Source organism: Protopterus annectens, chromosome 17.part0 (assembly GCF_019279795.1).
Source record: "Protopterus annectens isolate FY-2018-M chromosome 17.part0, PAN1.0, whole genome shotgun sequence".
Lineage (NCBI taxonomy): Eukaryota > Metazoa > Chordata > Ceratodontiformes > Protopteridae > Protopterus > Protopterus annectens.
In genome coordinates this window covers 419,394,902-419,418,465 of record NC_056751.1, presented here as the reverse complement: position 1 = coordinate 419,418,465, position 23,564 = coordinate 419,394,902, and the positions used below count along the sequence as shown (strand labels likewise).

The 23,564-nt window shown below is 37.1% G+C and overlaps 1 protein-coding gene across 2 annotated transcripts in view; it reads left to right on the top strand.

Annotated features, from left to right (window-relative positions):
* Window positions 1-15,582: 15,582 nt before the first annotated feature.
* ACP4 (acid phosphatase 4) overlaps window positions 15,583-23,564 on the top strand; it is a 451,526-nt gene continuing 443,544 nt past the window's right edge. For both annotated transcript variants that reach the window (XM_044058993.1, XM_044058992.1), the window contains exon 1: window positions 15,583-15,753. In XM_044058993.1, the coding sequence (XP_043914928.1) occupies window positions 15,652-15,753 (102 nt within the window). In that variant the 5' untranslated portion in view covers window positions 15,583-15,651. The remainder of the gene's footprint in view (window positions 15,754-23,564) is intronic.

Genomic DNA, 23,564 nt, shown 5'->3' with positions numbered 1-23,564 from the left:
TGAAAGGAAAGTTATCTGAATGCAAAAAATATTAAAAAAAAGTTAAACATCAGCATCTAGGGACACAAGGCAGGATGATATATTGCCATAAAAACAAGATAATTAATTAAGATGAGAGAGAAAAAAGAAACAAAAACAAGGTTAAACTATAATTTTGAAAACTAAAATAAACAAATTGGACAGGCAAATTAAACCTAGTGTGAGACAAGATCAAGAAAACAATGAATAAAATATATTTAAAGATATTGAGAATATTAGGAAACCATTTTATAGGCACATAAGATGTGGTAGGAGTAAAGACATACACATTAATAAACATTGTATAGATTCTAAAATTTGTTCTCAAACACAACAAATTATAGATATATTACAAAACTGTATACAGAACAGTTTGGCTTCACAAAGGGAGTGATAAACTGATCTAGTTACCTTCAGATAAAGAAACTGAATTAGATTATATTGAAAAAAAGAATTACAAAAACCGGACCCAAACAAACCACAGGGAGGAAATGGAATTAATAACAATGACCCGAGAACAGTTAGCATGAGCTTACAGTATCATTATAACTTTTATTCAATAGGTCATTTAAGTATGGGGAGATTCCTCAAGATTGGAGGCATGCACTTGTTAAACCTGCTTTTAAGGGAAATAGGGCGCACCCAGAATCATATAGACCCATAAGTTTACTTTCTTGTTGCTGAAAACTAATGAGGAAGGTTATTTTAGATAAACTGTTGTTAGAACTGGAAAGGCTGAGACTTGAAATCATACACCTGCATGTATATGGTGAAAACAAATCTATAGCCCCTTGTAATGTGATCTTACTAGTAATATAATAACAACTCCACGTGAAAATTTGTGCTGTATTGTAATTTATACAGACTTAACTTCAGCCTTTGACAGGGTCATACACAAACACTGATCAATAAATTTGAACAAATAGATATTGATGTAATCTTTATTGGATGGATAGCTGTATAGCTTATAAATAGAACATGCCAAGTATAATACAACAACTGCACAGGTGAAATTCCAGGTTACAGTCAAGGTGTTTTACAGGCTCTGGCCTAGGCCCATACTTGTTTAAGTTATATTTTTCAGATCTATCTTTTTCATCAGTCATGTTCTACATTCTGTATACAAATGACATGGAAATGGATGAACTGATTACATCTGTTATGGATAGGACATGTCTGCAAAAAAACTTGACTATTTGAGTACAAGAGAATAATTTGCTGATAAATATATCAAAAACATACGAAATTTGGGAGACAGATTAGAGATTCATTAATACATCATACACTGACTGAAACTATAGATTTGTTTAAGCAGTGTATTATAAAATGATCATATTGCATTTGACTAAAAGTCATAATATTGCATACATTTGACTGAAAAGTACTTGACTGAAATTGCACAACTGAAAACCCATTTAACTGAAAGCTATTTCATTGAATCATAAATCACAGAAAAATTGGATATAACAAAATATACCATAAAAAATATTTTTGCAGGGGAGCAAGCCCCTATGCACCCCAAGTGGGGGGTTGCCCCTCACACCCCATTAACTAAACATACTAACATAGAGAAAAGAAAACAAATGCCATGCACAGCAAATCAGTGTTGGGCCACAAACATCTATAAATTTGGTGGTGCGACATGAAAGGGGGAACTGTCAATCCAGACATAATTTTCTAGGTTTACTTCCCTAGCAAATCATATCCTCATAAATGACACCATCACATACTGCATACACACTTATACACATTTCTGTCATGTTTGATTCAGTGAAATGTGTTTCACTCCAATGGGCTTTCAGTCGTGTGTTTTAGTCAAGTCATTTTCAGTCAGATTGTTTCAACCATATGATTTCAGTTAAATACACTTCAATTATATTAAACTCATTTAAGGAATTTAAGGACCTGGGTATATGTGTAGATCGAACTTTGAGTTTTTCTAATCATATTAAAAAATTGGTTAATGATTTTTATAAAACTATAGGCTGCATAAAAATGATTTATAAAGTATAGGAAATCAGAAATGATAAAAATCAGTTTGTAAATTATGTTAGACCCAAACTAGAGTACAAAAACAATATGGAAACTTTATAAGAAAACAAGCATTAGCAAATTGGAAAGAGTACATGTGAAACATGCCAATGACATCCATGAATTTGAAAATTTAACTTAGTATGAAAGATCAAAATATCTCAAATTGTACAGTGGCTCATATAGATATTTAAGAAAATACCTTATTCAGGTATACAAGACAATTAAAGACAGCTGCCTCTGGAAATGTCTGAAGCTATCAAAGAGTTGTAGAGAATCATCTTATGTAAAATATTATGTAGGAATGAAAGATGTACTAATTGGTTCTCTGTGAGAGTAGATGATGCATGGAACAGATTAGCAAATTATATTAAAACAAGCACTAGTTTAGGTATTTTTAAAAAAACACTTGAACAGTTACAATGGGAATGACTGCTCTGCTATATCAGCAGGCTAAAAGGGCATTATGACCCATGCCTGAAATATTTGTATGTATGTATGTTTATGAAATGTTGTGAAATGAAACACTGGTAGTTTCAGTTTGACTTGAACATTGTTATTCCTGTAATGCATACACTTCAGTGTATGAGTAATACATCAAGTGTTATGCAATGAGTACAGAATGATCAGGTATAGAAAATATTCAACATTATTAAATTAAAGAAAATGCTAAGAAGAATATACATGTTATCTTTAACAAACCTGACTCTGTTAAAAAGGTGCTCATGCAGGAAAATGGTCCCTATGATTTACATGAACTTTAAAGATGTGATTATGGATTCATAACCACTTTGCCTTAACAGTTTCACCATCTTTGTAACTACTTTGAGTACATCAGTGCAGATGATTAGCTATTGAATGAGTCCACTGACAGGATCCAGCACAATCAGGGTTCCTTCCTTTTTCTTCTAGTTTTTTGTTATTCCAGTGAAAACATATATGAGGATGTATTAATTATTAATAGTACATATCTGTATTGCTGTAGCAACATTTAAGATATTTAAAGTCCCATAGCGGGTTATGATAATTTACTCATAACCGCCTTGATATATATAGCTGTACATCACATAGCATGCATGTGGACACAGTCCAAACACACTGAAACAATTATAAGGTTTATATACATTATATATGCTGCACTCCAGTAGCACATGGAAGTAATAACAATAGTGTTTGTAGTAATTGCAAGTATCAAAGTAAATGATATATTTGCAGAGCAATTGGATGTGTTAACCTATCATATATGGGTGTATATGAAATACTAAAGATTACCTCGAGCTAAGTACCCAACATCAAACCAGTGCTTTACTAATAGTGGATTGTCTCTCATGTGTTGGTCAGTAGTTAAACTTCTGATGCAAATATCTTATGGGTATAAGAAAGGCATGACACATTTAGCCCCTCAAACTCCATTGCATTTGAGTTATGTACCTCATTGCTATGCAACACAAGTAGTAGTGCCAGATATTTTCAGAAAAGTGACATTACACCTTGGTAGAAAATGTAGTAAAATGTACTACTTGATATAAAAGTATTAGTAGCACTTCTTTCAGATGGATTAACTGAAGTAATCATTAAAGAAAACATTACAAAGTAGATAATATTACAGTTTCAAAATGTGTCATTTTTCTGCCTTGATGCACAAAATGCTTATGAATCCCAGGGTATGTGTATATACCATATTCAAATCAAAACCAAATGATGGAAACACATGCATAAATTCAAAAGCACACTTCAAAGACCTTTCACATATACCAAACTGCTGTTTATTGCATTATGGAAATCTGAGACAATGCAGAAAAAAAACTTCCTGCAGGTGAAGCAACATGGACTAAAATCCATCCATCATGATGAATATGAGTTTGCAAAATGGCAGCATACTAGCAACCAACAATGATGTCAATGCACCATAGATGCATGCTGCAAACACTATTGTAGACCATTATTTCACTATAAAATATAACCATGTAAGATAACGTAGAATAGTATGGAATGCACATCAGCACATTAGACCTGTACTGCGATCTATGCAGGAAAGTAGAGGCAGGAGACATCCAGTCCCACTACTTTAGCACAGCAGTTCGCATCTTAGTAACTGACACAATACATCAATCAACAGGGGGATTCCACAGAAATATCTCAGGTGTCAGCAAGAGAGATATTACAATAGTTCTTAACATGTCCGGTGAAGCATCCCACCACCTGCCTATATGCCTGCAACATCAGTTGAAAGGATACACATCATGTGAGGTTTCCATTGTATGGGTAGACTAAATAGAATAACTGATGCAATAGACTTCATGTGTTATCATATGGGAACCTAGGGCATGTAACATTGATGAATATGTTAATTCCCATAATTGCCACTTGCTGAACATACAAGTGGTTTATGAGCATTGTGGGTCTTTCTGTAATGTATATATTAAACACCCAGTTGGAAGCCATGGTGCATGCATTGTGGCATGCCTTAAAAACAGAATAATTCCTGAATGGATTTATCTTGGGTGATGCTGGGTACCCCTGGTGTTGTGACTACTGACCCCAAGTCTTAGTAAAAGTGTTAGCCGAGGAGAAACCCTATGACAGTGCATGTAAATGGAAAGACATTATAGAGTGAATGGTTGTGTTTCTGAAAATTCACTTCATGTCTTTGGATTATTCTGGAGGGAGTAATGCAGTATAAAGTCAAACAGATGTGTTATATCTTTATGATAGGCTGCATTATACAGAACTTCATCTTCCAAACCACAGCCACAGCCCTGGCCCCTCAGTACCATACCCTTAGGGTGCAGCATGGGAATATGGTACACAGGTATCCTCATATCTACAGGTGGGTCATGTATAGAGGCCAGCACCTGACTGTTGGATGTATAACACTTTCATACTGCATCTGTTTACATAGGTAAGTTAATGTGATGTGTCACAGACCAAGCAAGACTACATGTCATATAATTTTCAATATATACAGTGCACAGAAGGTAAACAGCATGCACATAAATGTCATACTTGCAAGGTATCATATATGTCACATGATCATTATGTCCCAAGCACAAAACAAGCAAAAAAGGCCATATAACCTTGGGATCTATAGCCAAAGCATAAGTATTCACAAACAACCCCCCCCCTCCCCCGCCACAGCGACTCCCATCTGGATGACACTGACTGTAGTGTATCCACTATGCTGGGGATGATGTAAAAATTACTCCCTTGTGAAGACTGGTTCACTGGCATAATGATCCCAGCTACAAAATGCCTATCACTTGGAGATAGCTTAACTACAGTAGGGGAATGTCAACATGATGAGAGTAGCAGTCTGTAGTTGAAAAATTTGCTGGCTGAAGTGACCAATTCATGGAATGCCACAGTACAGCTGGAGCTCTCTGAAGTGTAGAAAAGTGTCTGCTGCATTAGTTGCATAGTGGCCTATTACTGCAATAGTTCATGAATGACACTAATGATTTCTTGACCTCCCAGCTTGAATATGCACTGCATACATTGTACCATTGTAACTGCTAGATGATGGATGACTACAGTTTTACAAAATACAAGCCATGCTACTTAGACCATTCATACGCATCCTAAGGAAACCTATTTAGCTTATGGTCATTGTCCTGTAGTACTTGAGTCATTTATTTATTTATTTTATATTTGTTGACTGGGATAGTTCGACTGGATCAAAGTCCATTTACACGGAGGCCTGGGGAGATAAGCTCCAAACATATACAAGTACCAACACAAAATGAAGAAAATAAAAAATAATATAAAATAAAAATGCAGATAGAAAATGCATTCAGACTAAATAGTACAAATTTACATGTAGGTTATTTCCAAAAGTACATAGTTAAGCATTGACTAGACAAGTTTACAGGATAGAAATTACCCTGGTTATAGTCAGGAGAAATTAACAATAGCTATTAGATAAGTAAATTACATTCATGTTGATGGCTTAGCCAGGCATGTCACAGTGGCATAGCCAATTTAATGCCAGATGTTGTTTAATTGTGGTTTTAAATTGGCATAGGGAGGAGAGCATGGTCATGCCAGCTGGAAGTATGTTCCAGATTCCACCTACTGAGTTTGCAAATAGGGCCATGCCAGCTGCATTGTTAATTTTAATTGTCTGGATTTGTAGCTTATTAGATGAGCGGAGCAGTCGTGTGTTGTTATGGGGGAGGATAGTATTTCTAAGGGCTGGTGTATTATCTGGGTTGTAGAGGATTTTGTTAGCCATTATCAGCAGATTGTACTGGATTAGATTAGGAAATTCCAGCCATCCAAACTGTTTGAGGTTGATGCAGTGGTGGGTTCTGAATGGCAGGCCTGTAGCAAACCTGGCAATGTGATTATAACAGGTTGTTAGTCTATTAAGTTCAGATTTATTTATATTGGCGAGAAGGGGGGAGGCATATAGGAGTGTTGAAAGTAGGTGGGAGCGAGCAATGGCTATTTTAGCTGGAGGGGTGAGGAAGGCTTTGATTCTATAGAGTGACCCAAGTTTTTTATTGATGTTCTTGATTGTTTGATTTACATGGTGGTCAAATTTTAAGTTATTGTCTATAATGACACCCAGTAATTTTGTACTGGGGTCGGGAGAGATGACTGTCCCGTCTTTTGCATTTATGGTGAAGGAGAAGAGTACAGACCTTTGGGTTGGTGGGAATATGAGAATTTTAGTTTTTTTGGGATTAAGTAGTAGACAACGCTTGGTGAGCCAGTTTTCTATGGTAGTGAATGTAGACTGGGTATCAGTCTTTAAATCAGTGGGAGATAGAGTTGAGCAGATCAGAGTGGAGTTGTCAGTGTATTGGATACAGCTGATGTTTGGTATAATAGCAGTCAGGTAATTAATAAAGATGGAAAACAGTAGTGGTCCTAATATGGAGCCTTGTGGTACTCCAAGAGTGTTTGGTAATAGATTATAGAGCTTATTCTGCCAGTTGTCTGTTATTAAGATAGGATGTAAACCAAAGGAGGGCTTTAGGATCTAGGCAGAGGGTTTGCAGGATATTAATCATAAGTTGGTGATCAATCATATCAAATGCCTTGGAAAGATCCAAGAAGAGGGCAGAGGTAGTGTGATTATTGTTGTGGTAATTGTTAATGGTGTTAGCGAAGGACAATAGGGCTGTGGTAGTACTATGATGTGGGCAAAAGCCGTGCTGGGTATCAGCCATAAGGTGATTCTGGATTAGGTGTTGCATGAATTGTTTATGTATACATTTCTCCATAATCTTAGCAAGTGGAGAGAGTATGGCTATGGGCCTATAATTTGAGTATTCAGTAGAGGAACCTCCTTTAAGTAAGGGAATAACAGGACATTTTCCATATGATAGGAATTTTGGCATCTGATATGGTGCAATTGATTTGAATAGAGATTGGATAGGCAATGGCATCTGCTGACATTTGCAGGTATTCAGCTGGGAGATGGTCAGCAGAGAGTGTGGCGGGTTTTAGTTTTTTGATCAGACTGCGGATAAAATAAGTTGACACAGGCTTAAAGCTGAACAAGCTTTGGCTATTAGAGGTAGTGGTATTAGAGTCAGGGGAACTAGGAGGTAGTTGGGTGGCAAGAGCTTGAATAGTTTCAGTAAAGAAATGGTTGAAACTATATGCGACCTCTTCTGGGGGTTTATTAGTGGTGGCAGCGAGGCTAGGTGTAGATGTTTTACCAGGATAAAGTAACTTGTTGAGACTAGCCCAGAACTTTTGAGGATTGTTCTGATTAGCCATATGTAACCTACAATAGTAATGTTTTTTATCTTGCAAGACAAGTCTTTTAGTTTCATTCCTAGCACGCCTGTATTTATTATGATCATGGGGGTCTTCGGTAAGGCACCAGGTATCCCAGAGTTTATTTCTACAGGTTATTTTTTAGTCTTGACTCTTTAGAAAGCCAAGGTATGTTTTTACCTTTTGTTCGCTTTAGGCGGGCAGGAGCATGTGAGTTTAGAATTTCAAGAAATTTATTGTTAAAATAGGTGACAGCCTCCTCTAAAGGGAGATGCTTTAGTTTAGACCAGTTGCAAGAGTTAAGTTCCAGTTGAAATTTGTCAGGGTCAAGGTCCCTTTTGCTTCTAACTTTCCTGAGCAAGGGTTGTTGTGGGATAATGGCTTTTTGTTTAACTATGTAAGTGAGAAGGTGATCACTTAGATCATTGGGGAGGGTACTTGCAGTGTACATCTGGGGGTTACTATTTACAAGTATCCAATCCAGTATACTTTCTTTTTGGGTGTGTTTGCCTAATCTGGTAGGGGTGGCTATGACTTGAGTAAATGCATGGAGGTTGATGTGGGTGGAGGGGGATTTTGAGGAACAGGAACCCCAGTCAATATTAAAGTCTCACAGGACTAGGGTTTCTTGGGGATAGTGAGAGGATAGCCAGTGAAGAGTGTCTTCAAGTGTGGCTACATTGTTACATGTGGGAATGTACAAGCAAATAATGTTAATGCTTTTATTTTTGTTGAGTTGAAATTTGGTAGCTAGTATTTCAGAGTTATTGATCTGAGGTGGTTGAATTACTTCTGTGGTCACATTCAGCTCAGATTTATAGAAAACAGCTACTCCCCCCCCCCTCCTTTCCTAGAAGCCCGATCCAGCCTGAGTAGATTGTACCCAGGTGGTAGAATTTCATTGTCGGTAGTGGAAGGTTTTAGCCAAGTCTCAGATAGACATAGTATCTCAGGGGAATAGACAGCTAGGAGAGCATGCAGTTCATGTACTTTATTGTTAATACTCCTAATATTAAAAGATGAAATACCAAGAGGGCGTTAGTTGGTCTACTGATTATGTTCTTGTGGTTTAAGTCACAGTTAGCAGGTGAGTTGGGGATAGTTGGGCCTGGGTTAGGGTGTATGTCTCCACTGAGTATAAGGCTAAGTCTGTACTCAGCAATGAGCCTCTTGAGTTTGTTTAAAAGTTTGTCGTATAATTTGGATTTAGTACTGATGTGCTGGGGGTTATTACGCTGTAGGAGTGAGAATGATGATAAATTGTGTTCTGGTTTGGTGCCCTGGTTTAATGTATAACTGAAGATGGGTAGTTTTTCAGCTAGGGGCATAGTGTGTCCTACAGGGAACTGATACCTGGTGAACTGTTGTTTTTCATACAAAGTAAGGTCATACAATACTGTTAGGTGATGCTCCTTCATAAAATGCCAGTATTTTGTGACACAGCATCGGCAATAACAATGTTCACAGTAGCATCATAAGCCTCATCATCACTACCCTGCCATTGCAGTGCATCAACAATTGCCATCAGATGTGTAGTAATTATGCAGATACCTCAACATCCCTTTCTTCAACAGCTGCTGCAGTTTTGGGACCCATAAATGCAGATTCCTGACTACCATCTTTACTGTGCATCTCACATTGGCATATAATATATTGTAGGGAAGGAATCTCCCTAACCAGGCAGTATATGTATTTGCACAACAAGACCTGGAGATGCAGGGCTGCAAAGATATGATGGTCACCTAACCTCAAAAGCTAGCACCAATGTCGGCCTACAATGATGGCATCTGCAACTCTGCTGCTATGAGCATGCCTCATTGCATGATAAAAGGTCTAGCCCCATCACCCAGAGTAGACTTAACAAGGACTGTATACCTGTTAGTATCATCAGCTATGTAGGACAAAAACAGTTCAAGCTTGTAGATGCCAGCTTCTGTATCAGGCTTTTGTGTTGCAGGCACTACCTGATAGGTTGACATACATACTATCGATTGGCACATCTGCAAGTAGTTTATTATCAAAAATCAGTAAGAAAATCATGTAAATTCAGTTATACAAGCAGATAATCTACCCAGTAGTAGTACAACTGACACATGACCTACCTGTCAGTGCCATACATATGGGTGTTACCTGTGCTGCCTTTACTGCAGAAACACTTTGGCTACTTATAATACCTGTTTTGTGTGGGCCATGGGTACTGGCAAACATATATCAGTATACAAGTTTAACCATAACTTATACAGCTGGCAGCATGGATAGCAAATGCATACCTGTGTGCCTGGCTGCACCTACATATAGCTGCCATCCTGAGCACCAGTGAAGGACATCCTGCTAGCAGATGGCCTGGGCCTTGCATTTTTTCATTCTGCTGACCCTGTAATAATTTCTCTTGGTTGGCATGTCATGTTCACCCGCATTAATATTTGTAACCACATCTATCCAATTCTGACCAACGTTTGCCCAGGAGAACCAACTTTTCCTCCTCAGAAAACTCTATGTATCCTATCAGCCATGAACCTGTACACAAGATAAGCACAATATAGTTGTACCACATGAACATTGTGCAACATCTATATGACCACTGTTCTTGTATCACAGGTGGGAGTACTGTCCCCATATGAGTACAGTCAATAAGTAGTCTGGACCACAAATGTGCAGTAGCTGTGTCACTGGTAATGCTCTTGTACACTAGACTTATACTAAGATGTGAACAGTGTTCTCTACATATGAAAGTATAATGTGCGATATGCAGCACAGAGCAGTGATTCTGTTTAGGCATATCTGGGTACTGTGACCTGCATATTTACATTCCTTCAGCTATCATGTGTGGGTCTGTCAGCTATGTGTTTTATGTGTTCTGGGCATGCTTGCCCAGAAAACATAAAATTTACAGTGATCTGTGTTTTGTGTGTCTGGCTGCGGGGAGATCCAACTGTGACACTTTCTATGTCCCTGCAATAGACCTGTTGTTACTCAGGATATGTGTGAAGATGCTGCCATACCACTCATGTACCCTCAAAGATGTTGCAGGACACGTAACAACAATAATACTCATTATTTTGTTGATAAAGCATGCAAGGCTGCAGTGAGTGAAATGTTGGCACTCGAAATGCCAAGTACTGAGTGTCAAAAAGCCAGAAAAAAATAAAAGACCGAATTCCTAGAGAAGAGTGACCCTCAAAACTTGTTCTTCTCCTTAAAACCTTGTTTTTGTGTGATACATGAAATATTTTGTACTGTGGGTTTAGAGAGTTTTCATGAAACTTATTCTCTAAACCCTCAGCATAAGATACTTCAGGTATTACACACACACACACACACACACACACACACACACACACACACACACACACACATATGCACACACACATATTCAGGGTCAGGGTGGGAGGTAAAGTCTGACCCATCAAGCAAGCAATGAACATAAGGCAAAGATCCAGTCTTTTACAGAATGCCAGTCCATTACAGGGAACATGCACCACTCACTCACTACACACTTATTTACTATTAGTCTGCTTTTTACAATTCACCTAATCATTTGTTTTTGTGAACTGGGAAGAAACTAGATCACATGACAAAGACCTACATAGGCAGGTACTGGACAGATGTGTAGACTCTGCACCAAAAGCACCCCAAATAGGAATTGGCAGCCCATCTAGGAACTGAACTGGATAACCAATAACTGTGAGGCAGCAGTTCTAACCACTATTCTGTTGTACCACAGTATGCAGCATACACATTTTAAAAACATCAGCATAAATGAGTACATTTAATTTTATGACTGCAAACCATATGTGTGACACAACTGTTTGTTGTGGCTTATATTTCTTGCGCATGCATTAATGATATTTTTGGAATGTGCATGCAGTCTGTGACCAGTGTCTAGCAGTCTGTGCTTATGTATTATTGTAGCCTACAGGACAGCTAGATGGGCATGTTTCTGTGTGCTGTTATGGCCTTGCCTTTGCACCCTGCCACACATACATCATAGTGACTTTACAGTTGGTATTTTTCTGCTTTGACGTCTTTTCTGCATGCCTATGTTACCTATAGCTTCCCAGACCTGAGGATGTTTGTCATTCATGCACTCTTAACTTGGTACAGTTGCTTTCTTCTACTTAGTACCCATCTTCTATATATGTGGCTGCAACAGGATTTGTATGTGGACATTACAATGTGCATCTCTGCTTATATATGCTGATCTACTGACACTTCCTGGTGGACTAGCCACTGTCACACTGCCAGCCCATCTTTTTGGAATTTTGTAAATAATTCTATGTCATTTGTGAATATTGATATGATTTATACAGACATGTGTGTAAAGTACTGAGCTTAAAGGATGTAACCACAGCATGCCCTGCTAGAACAGAACAGAAATATATATAAACTATTGTAAATGTATGTTTTAACAGTAGGAACTAGAACATAGAGAGTTAACTTGAAAAACTTCAAGAAAATAGTTGAAATTAAATTGTTATAATTGCTTGGCCATAAACAAAATATGTTATCTCTCAGTTTCAGTGCAGTAGCAGACACAATATCTAGATCTAGAAGTTGTTTGTATTGTCTTGAAAGAGATGTAATTACTAGGTTTGAGATGTAGAAGTATTTTATTGTTTTATGACTTCCAGGTTCTGCAAAGATCTGAGAGATATGTATTTTTCACAGGGAGATGCTAAATTCTGTTAGTCCTGGCAAAGGGGGGTTTAGTTTGGGAACTAAATTCAGGTGACAAAAAGTGATGTCATCCAAGCTAATCCAGCAGTAATAGTTAATATTAATTTAAGAACTCTCTGAGAGAAAGAGAGGGCATTTAGTATCTGTCTTTTGACCTAACAACAACATCCACTCATCACCATCTGCACTTGCCTTGCTGTAAGTAAGTTTTTAGGGCATAGTAACTCTTTTAGATTCAGATAGGAATATAGTAAAGTACAGCCTAGATGTTTTCTTTATTTATTTGAGACTGTCCTGCAAAGTCGTTCTAAATATTTTCTGTGATTTTGAACTCTGGAGTTACTGTGATAATTTATTGAGCATTTTCTTGTTCTTTTATTATGTATTATTAAATATATTTAAATCTTTCAATTGTGGCTGGTCTGTTTAGAGATATTTAAGCTCTTAGAGTACTTGCATATCTATCTGGTGACACTGTACAGACCACTCCTAAATAGCCTTGCTCTTGGTCAGACTACCATACGGATTAATAGCAACATCACACAGTAGGATTGGACACCCTTTGCTAAGGGCCTTAAAGTAACTGATAGTGGCAGTGAAAACTACCTTATAGTCTGGTCAGAAGGGGGCATAGCTAGTATACCTGTGCCAGCCTTTCCCAGTTGTGTGTGTGTGTGTGTGTGTGTGTGTGTGTGTGTGTGTGTGTTTGTATATAAATCAAATCTCAAGGAGTGTGTGTGTCAACTACTTAGGCAGTGACACAAAGCACTGGTTGGACAGAGAGGGTACTGGAGATCTTGGTTTGGCCACTCAGCTAAGATCTCAACCCTACAGCTCTTCCAGTGGGTAGTCTTATTGGGGATCTGGAGAAAGAGGGAGAAACCAGCCCCAGACTGACTGTGGTCTCTGTGTTCTCTTAATGGAAATTGCACTTTACTGTGTATGTACTTGTCACCCTCCCATTGTGTACATCCTGCACTATTGCCAGTGGTGAGGATTGATTACTGGGTCAGTGTTGGGGCATCACAGCTACAAAGGTGACTGCCTATTCTGTGATGTTCCCTGAATCTCTCTGCTCCTTTGGGCAATGTGTTGGGCACTACTGTGTGTGTGCAAAACAAAACAAAACCGCCAAGTAAAGCACTCACATTAAAGTCCGATATCGCCAGGTCAATGAAAGCTCAAGAAGTCTCTTTGTAAAACCAATAATCCACGTTTATTGTAAAAACACGAACAAGGTTTTTTGTATTAAGGGAGGGGTGGTTTCTACTGCATTTATATCTGATGAAGCGTTGATATGCAACGCGAAAGCGCTTATATTTCTGCAGTTTTTGTGTTCGTGTTTTTACAATAAACGTGGATTATTGGTTTTACAAAGAGACTTCTTGAGCTTTCATTGACCTGGCGATACATGGTGCACTCTTCATTTTCTTTTTGCACTACTGTGTGTGTGTAATGTGTACTATGTATCAGGTGTCAGTGCTGTCCTGTTCTGTTGTCCCTTGTCCATTCTGTCTGCTGCTCTATGCATTTCAGTACACTAAACATATTTTAGTACTTGTAGTCTGCATGGGGGAGCTCCATCTTTCAGCCCCCTCACACCAGTGTTCCGTTAGATACTTTGTATGATTCAGAGTAACCTTAGGTCAAGTGCTGCTGAGCTAACTGTTCTTTTGATTTTGCTATTTCAGTACCATTTCCTTGGATTAACTTGCTGGGTTCTGTTCTGCACTTGGCACCATTTGGTAAATCAGCAAATGTCCACATTTATATATGGTTAGAACAGGAATTATCTTTTTACAATTGTTGGAAATGGAAAAAAACATGCACGCATTTGAAATACATGCTAAACACAAATGCAGACAAAGAAAAGATAGTGAGGCTAGGAACATGTAGAAAGAATATTACAAAACCAACAATGCTCTGTTTGTGTATTTTGCGTGTGTCTCAAAACAATAATGCTGTGTGTGTGTGTGTGTGTGTGTGTGTGTGTATATATGTGTGTCTGTAAGAGAAAGGGTGTTTACATGCAGTAAATAACAAATATGGCAGAAATAACATTGCTATGTTTCATACAGATGGACTCCTTTTGAGATATTGCTATAATAGTATTTTTAATGTATTTAAATACATTATTTTAAGAAGTCAGTTGCATAAGTACTGTGATACTTTGTAGTCTGCACAAGAGAAATATTATGGTTCAGTAAGTAGTGAGACACACTTAAAATATAACAAATCCTCGCCCATAAAATGGAAGTGTAATATTCTGTGTTCATTTTTTTCTCCTTTACGCTTTTGTTTCTTAACAGACTTTTAAGAAGATATGATGCAGAAGTTTAACCTGTTTATTTTGGCTTACATTAATTTCACTGCGTCAGCAAAATCACTGTGAGGTTTGTAATACTGACGGATTTTAACTATTTCTCACTGTACTTTTCCTGGAGTAGCACTTCATGCATACAATAATATAGCAACCCTGTAATTGTTTTTATTTTGTCTTACTTAATGCAGTTTTAACTAGCTCTAGGCATGCCTAAGAGTGGTTCATGTGATCTTTGAATCTAGCAAATTAAGAAGTCAGACAGTTTTTCTGCAATAGTAAAGTATCTATATCTGTATGGAAATCTTTATGTTAGAAAGCAGTACAGACATAAAATGCCTAATAACATTAAGATATAACTGATACCCAGCAAAGGTGCTGTCGCATCAAAGATGTATTGTCACACACTGCCTATAAGAATTAGCCTCTGAACAGACATACTGTGGTATGCAAATTGGTTTGTGAGCCCATGGGATGGAGGAGGTTTTTATTTCGATGAGCTGTAGTGAAACATGAATATAACAAAGTTACTTTTGGAATCTGTCATATATACTGGAATCATGTAGCAATGGGTGCAAGCAGAAAACAAAATGTGCTGCACTTAGCTATAGGATGTTGTAGAATTTTATCTAAGGTTTCTGTGATGATCTACCTACATGCTGTTCCTCTTATCTGGACCAAATTCAAATAGAGATCACCAAAGAGTTAAACTGTATTTAAGGAACTAAGCTGGAATAGTAGGAGGTGTGGTCACCATGAGGTTAATGTAAACTGTTCATTAAAGCATGCAACAGTTATGAAAGTTGAGGAGGAAGTCAAGTTAACAAGAAGGCAGCTGTGTGCCCCAGTACTGCACTGTCGAGTCTAATTGTACCATGAATAAAAGCAGACTCTCTCACTATATGATCCTCGTCTTTGTGGCAATTGCGCTTAGTAATTTATCCTCAGATGGAAGGACACTGAAATTTGTGGTTGTGGTAAGTTGCTAAAACAAGAAATATAGACTGCAACTGCATTTCCATTGGTTATACAAGAAAAAACATTTAGGATGTAAAGGTGAAGAAATAGCAACAAAAAGAAAATGTGTCAGTTACTGGTCACTGCTATAGAAAACATCCTTACTAGACAACTTTGTATAGCTATAAATAACATAGTTTATTCTAAATTAAAATACTAACACATTCATCTTACTTTGAGAACATCAATGACAGTAGTGCACAAAACCATGTCACAGCCTCATTGAAAGTGGCCTGACAACATTCACTTGAAGCCATTGCACTTGATTAGTATTTTTATATATATATATATATATATATATATATATATATATATATATATATATATATATATATATATATATAAGTAGAAAATGTAATTTCTTCTGAAATTTAAAGCATTACCAGAATTAGAGGGTCTTTACATAAACCTTGATTCTAAAATGGTTTATGCTTTGGTCGAGAATGTGTGCCCTGAGTCAGCTCTGCATGTTTATTTTTTTCTTAAATGTCACATGTAATAATTGTTTTTGTTTATGTTTTCATCACAAGCTGGTTTCAGTGCTAGGATTTTATAGTTTTTGGAGCAACACAGTTGTCTATTAAAAATGCTAATTTCCATTTCCTTTATGTGATATAATAGTAATAATAATAATTTTCTTTTAAGATGAACTCGTTCTGCAGTTAATAACTTCTCAAAGGAAATTCATGGTACTTTTCCCTCTTGTCTGTGAAAGCGAATGGTGAAAATAGTATTCTGGTAAACTGCAGAAAATCATAAAAATAAATCTGATGCCTCTGGTGGGATTCAAACCTGGTACCTTCTATTTCACAGTTCATTGTCTGAAATACTGCTTTTTGCTTACACTTGTTGGTGCTCAGAAAGATACCAGAGCATCCCATGCAGTCAGTTTAGTTATTGAGAAGGCATCTGTAGGCACCAATCATTCTCATCTAACAGCTGTGATCCCACACCTTATGGACATAACAGTTAATAGTGTCCTTGGTTTATAAACTGCTGGATGTGCAAAACTTTTCCTTGTGCTACTTCACAACAGAACAGCCTTTTGGTTTAGTGATTCATTTTTAATCAGTGTAAGAAAAGCTTCCAGCAAAACAGGAAAGACATATCATAAGTGATTTAATGGAGCAGTTGCCCAGCTCTCCTGACCAAAGTATTTCCCTTTTTTGGACTTTTGTCTCTTACAAAGCCGTGCCAGTATGACGCTAAGTTTACAATCCTTATCTGAGCTGCATTTCATTTACTGAGTGAATTAAACAAGCTGTTACTTGGAAATACCAGCTGTATGAGTAATATATGATAGCTACATTATCTAGCATACAAATACTTTCTCTAACAACAGCTTACATTTGCAGGATGATGCATCTTATTGGTACATCCATGCAGGAAAGAAACTGTCTAATCATACAGAACCTGATGTATAAGAAAACATTGGGATACGTTTAATAATTTGCATAAATTTGTGTAGGTTATGTGTGGCTTAGAAGGCAGCAGCATAACCACCGCTTTTCAGAGTTGTCATGAGTTATAGTTCTTCATTGAAACTGACATTTAAAACCTTTACATGAGGGCAGGTTTTTGAGGGTATGGGCCTCTTACAATAATGCCACTACCATCCTCTGCAATAGCTAATGCTTATTTAGGTTTGGATTTTGAAGAGTTAATTTAGAATTTTGATTGATTGTCTGCCCTTATTGTGCTTAAATTTCACAAATATGCACTTGTCTTGTGGGTATATCAGCTGAATTTTGCTCTTCTTTCTTTGTCACATACATGTATGCCATTGAAATAAGTTCCCTAATTTCCTGTCTTACTCCTGTAATATAATTTCCTGCATTATGCATGCTGCCTACCATTATTATATGGACTTTCAGTATTCCTGGAAGTTCTCTGAAAATGGATGATTTGCTTCTCAGTGTCACCACCACCCAATGTCATTAAAATCCAATAAATAAAAAAATATATACATATACGTATAAAAATAGATGCAATTAAGTAAAATCCAAGTATAATTTTAAAACTATTCATACACTCCTGTGACTGATTTTATAAGTTCATATCTGTCATTGGTTACAACTGAGCCAAAATGACTCTGTCAGCATTTTTACAAACTAATATTACTTTGAGGTGCACAGTGACACTCTATGTATCATTGTCATCTCACTGTAAGAGGCTCCCCAGTTCAGTTCTCATGTAGGTTATCTTTGTGGTATCTGCATGTCCTCAGTGTATATGTGGGTTTTCTCTGGGTGATCTGGTTTCCTTCTACATTCCAAAGACATGTGGTACATGGATTGGTTTCTCTTAATTGTTTGTAAGTGTGTGTGAATGCAGTGCATGTGAGTGTGTTTGTTTTTGTGGGGGGGGTGGGGGGCTACAGAAGAGAGGCCTGTAAACCTGTTCCATTCCCTACTTGTCTGATAACCCTGTAAATGGCATTGGCTGTTTATGATGTTCCTGTAGAAATCAGCTGTGACTCGGCAGCATTGGCTGGATGATTGAAGAATCCTTAATGATTTAGAAATAGTTCCCTAAAATCATGTGTTTTAAATACACTTTTCTTCATGAAAGGGAAATAGTTCAGTGTTGCAGAAATGCTTGGGTGTCTACATATTTTATGTATGTGTGTGTATATATATATATATATATATATATATATATATATATATATATATATATATATATATATATATATATATATATATATATATATATATATATATATATATATATATATATATATATATATATATATATACTCCTGGACCAGATAGGCAATACACCAACCAGGGGTGCAATATACTGGATCTGGTCCTCACTAATATAGGACACTGCTGCACAACCCTAGTGTAATATATTCTCTGGTAAGGTCGAACCACAAAATGGTCTCCTTTGAAGTAAAAATAAAACCTGAACTCCCAGCCAACCTTGGAATAGTCAGAGCTTACTCTAATGCTAACTTCCTATATTAAGTGATAACCTGTCAAAATTTCAAGCCCCCAGAAACCCTTTGAACACTGTGCCTGCACAGAACTGTTCAGAAAACTGTATACAAGCATGTTAATAGCTGCATAGGGGCAGCTGTGCCTACCAGGAAAAAGTATAAAACTAACTCAAAAAAACAAGCCACCTTAGGGGAATCACCATATCAATAGACTGTATAACAGAAGGAAGAAAATTGTGTTAAAAAGTAGGAGGTGCAGCACCCAACAGGATAAAACAGTCTCATCAAACTAAACAAACACCTCTGAGGACAAAAAACAAATTTGATGTAAATCTGGCCTCCCAGGCCAAAGGATAACCACAAGGCATGTTTTAGCTATGTCCACAACCTCAAAGGTAATACACAATTGTGTGCAGAACTGATTGTTATTGGAGCTACCGATACTGAGCCAGAAGATCAAACCTACTGGCTGAAAAATTCAGCTTCAACTTTACCCGTATCTCCCCCTCAGCCTTCCCTCAGGAAATACTATCAAATATAATTCCTGCAGTCACTAGGGAACAGTTCCTAAATGCTGTCTCTAAGGCCAAGGACACTGCCTCAGTGGGCCTAGACAATAGCCCAGGATGCCTTCTAAATAGCATGAAGCATTACCTATGAAATTTCTATTTAAATTTCTATTTAACTATAACTTCCAAACAGGCTTTGTGCCTCATGGGTATGGATGGAGAACTGCAACAGTCATCCCTCTGTGTGGCCATTTACAGACCTGGGAAACTACAAACCCGTAAGTCTCACTAGTCTCATATGCAAAGCCATGGAAAGAATTATCATGGAAATGATCATTAATGACATAGGAAACCTCCAGGCACTGGACCCAACCCAATGTGGTTTTATTAAGGGGAGGTCATACCTACTCAACCTGGTGGACTTCTTTGAGAAGGTCACCAAAGTAATGGATGAGGGCATAATGGCTCACACTGCCTACATTGACCTGTACAAAGTATTTGACACAATATCCCACTCTGGCACTGTTGACAAACTCAGGAGGTTAGGTATAAACCCTTACATCACCAAGTGGATAGCCAGCTAAACCCTTATGTCACCTTGTGGATAGCCAGCTGGCTTACAGACAGGACCCAGGAAGTTAGAATTGAGGAGTCCACCTCTACAAAGAAGCCAGTCACAAGTGGAGTCCCTCAGGTATCGGTCCTGGGACTGCTTCTTTTTGGCATTCACTTCTCTGAAGTCAAGGCCAATGTCAATGGCCTCTGGCTGACTAAATTTGCAATGATTGCAAATTATGACCAACAAATCTTCTGCAAGAAGGGATGACAGCATCAGGAACATATGATTCTAAGGAGCCTTTTCAAAACCCTTGTAAGATCCATTTTTAAATTTTTCCCTTTTGTTTTATACACTGAGTGAAATCAGTCTATTAGAACTGATCCAGAGGAAATCTGCTAAAAGATCAGCAGCAAATTGTTGATTTACAGGTTCTGGGCTTATACGATATCAGTTACTGAGTTACAAGATGCAAGATTTACATGGCGTATAAAACTTCCAAAGACAAAAATACTGAAGAATTTCTAGGATTAGAATTCTATAAAAGTAATAAAAAGGCATGTGACTTCACTAAATAATAGTGAAAGCTATATCACACAAATTATACCCAGATTATGGAAGACACTACCACCACAAAGAACGTTATCTGAAAATGTTCAGTATTTCAAGATTAAAGCAGACAAACGGATACGAAATAAGAAGTTCAGATACAGCACAAAAGAGTCCGTGTTCCTAGATGGCATGTGACTGAAACAATAACATGTATTTGTATTAGTGACAGAGCCCTTGCACTGAAGCCTAATGAGTAAGAGGTAAGATGCAGCGTAATGGTAGATATCTTCATGTAAGGCTTTGTAACCCCTAAACATGTAACTGTCTAAAATATGAAGTTTGCTGTCTGCTTTTCTTAGGAGTGTTATTGAAATAAAAATTCTGACTTTGCTGAATTAGCTATGCAATTTTATTCATGCTCTGATAATAAATATAAATTTTTCCTTTTTCTTTTATTTTTATTTTTGTAAAAGTTAAGAGTGAAAAATAAGAAGCTTACCCAAAGAACAAGTCATATAAAACAGCACTGGGTGGGCAGCAGTGCCTTCTGTCATCATGACATTTTGTTTCTTGCCTTTCTAGTAGTGGTGAACTTCTGGTTTACAGTTTTTTTCCCTTGACCTGACTCTCAGTTACTCACTGAATTCAGCAGCATTACTCTGTATCTTCATTTAGTCACATACACTTACCTTTTTCCACCATGAGAGTATTTGTTTGGCTTTTGGTGTTGCTGTTATGAATACAAGGTAAGGCACAGCGTCTGGTGCCATACATTCTTGTTTTCTGTGCCTAATGAGAAGTTTCTGGATTCCTACATTTACCAGCATGTTGTGTGAGCTCTTGTAAGAACTGTCTGTCATGCATAGAACTGATATGAATAGAAAATATACAAGATAGGTGCACCAGTGTTTGTTAGTCAAGTAATGAAGCCGTAAACAAGAGCTCTGGACTCTTTGTTTGTATTAATGTATCATGCCTATGTACATTGATGCAAATAAATAATAAATAAATAGCAGAGGGGTCCATTTCATGTGTGCCAAACGCAAATCTGTGGTGACAGCAATAATGATAAGGAAGAAACTATAGCAGAGCAACATGTATGGACCAGAGTTTGTAGTGACTACATTATCAGACTAGGTAGATGTGTGAACAGAATATTAACTAAAATGAGGCCAGACGTGATTACATATGACAAAAAGACACGTAACGCTATTTATTCTGTAATGTTACTCGTGCAGTGTGATTTTGGGCTACAAACTATTAACTCTAACAAAGTATGAGGTGTGATTTCAAATAACAATATAAAATAATGTTTTCAAAGCAATAATTATGAAATGAAATGGGGAAAGACATGTAATAATTTTCACTTATATGTGTTATGTTGGCCAAGTTAGCCATTTAGACTGTCACCCATTTATCCATTTTTACTGCAGACACAAGGGATAAAAACTCCATAAAAGATGCACATGAACAACTACATCAGGAGCAGATTTGGCACACATACAGAATTCATACAACTAAATGCAAAGATCAGGGTTTGCCATTGCAATCATGTGTGGTATTCAAAATCTGGGGAGCACTTGCACAGTACTTGCATGACAGTAAGGTCACATTTCAGGGTGCTATGCATTTCAGAACACCCTTTCAAAGTGTTTCAAGTGCAGTAAGTTCTGTTTGTCCATTGGATACCAGGAACTAATCAGGTATGATGTGACAGATGCTCTTGCATTAGGCAGGAATAACAGAGGCAGGACATATAACTGGACATTTGTTGTATCTTTACTATGGCAAAAAAGCTATAGAAATCTGCATGTTACGCCCCCCCCCCAAAAAAAAAAAAAGTTATCCAGCAGTTGACATAGAAGGTACTTTCAATATGATTCAAGTTCTTGCTCTTTACATTACTTGCATAAAAATTTGTAAATACCGTCAGGCAAAGTTTTTTTTTAATTCATCCAAATTAGAACAATATGCAGTATGCACTTCAGCTTTGTTTACATAAATGATTTAATTTCCAACATAATTATGTTAGTGCAGTCAGCTGTAATATTCTGCATAGTGTTAAAGAGATAAGGCTTTTTGGTAACAAACTCCATTGTAAAGAAGTGCACTAGAAAATGAAGTCAAGACACATTAATATCTCAGAGGTGAAATGTGCAAACAAAGTGCTCTATAATGTATCATGAAAATCCAGGAGAGAGAAACTACACTAATAACTTGTGAGTATGTGTTGTTCTTACTGGGTATGCTAAAAAAACTGCACAAAATACAATGGTACATTCCATGGAGATTGAACTTTCTAGAAGACTCAGTTTTTGTGTGCATGACTGCACTCAACATTGATTTATTGTATCAGATGTTACTGAACCCATATACAAGTCTGACTGTGCCTGCTAGCATTATTGTTAATAATCAGTCATATACCTGGTACACATACTTCTCAACTGTACAGATTTTAACAGAATGTCCAGAAATGGCCTCATATTTTGGTCTGTTTGTCATAAAATTGTGGTTTTCTGGCAAATTAGTAGTAAATCATTAAAGACTGAAGTTAGAAAGTAATGCGAGACATTTGAGTTTCAGACTTCATATCTTTTGGAAAATTCATGCTAATACAAAACCTGTTACTCTATCAACTTTCTAAGTTTGTAAGAGTAATATTTAAAAAAAATGTCTCTATTTTTTGGGCCTTTGTCCCACTTTTATTTATGGCTTTGTCCAGATTTCTTGCTGTAAGAGGTTGACAAGTATGCTGGTACACAAAAGGTTAAAGACTACAGCAGAACTAGTAGCAAGAGCCTTTTGAATGTGCTGGTTGCAATATATAAATAAGTAGAGCTCCTTGCAAGTCATGAAATACTAGTGTTAGCTTTGGGAGACAGCTGTCTACAAAGTTAGTTGTTCAGAGTCGGTCAGTAGATCCTTGTTTCGGGGCTATGCATAAACATCCCAGCTGTGGTATATAGATTGTAACAGCAAAATATTCTCTTACACAAACCCTTCTAATATGAGGGATTTCAGAGAATTCTAGATGAATAACCCAAAGTACATCTATCAATATATATACCTACATATGCGTGAGGGAGCTGCATGACCATTCATTCAATGACTATTAGTAAACTTTCAGACATGAGACTTATAAACACCAATCTGTTTCTTAGCTGACAACTCTGTGCTGAAATATAACTAAACTATTACATTATAGAGTTT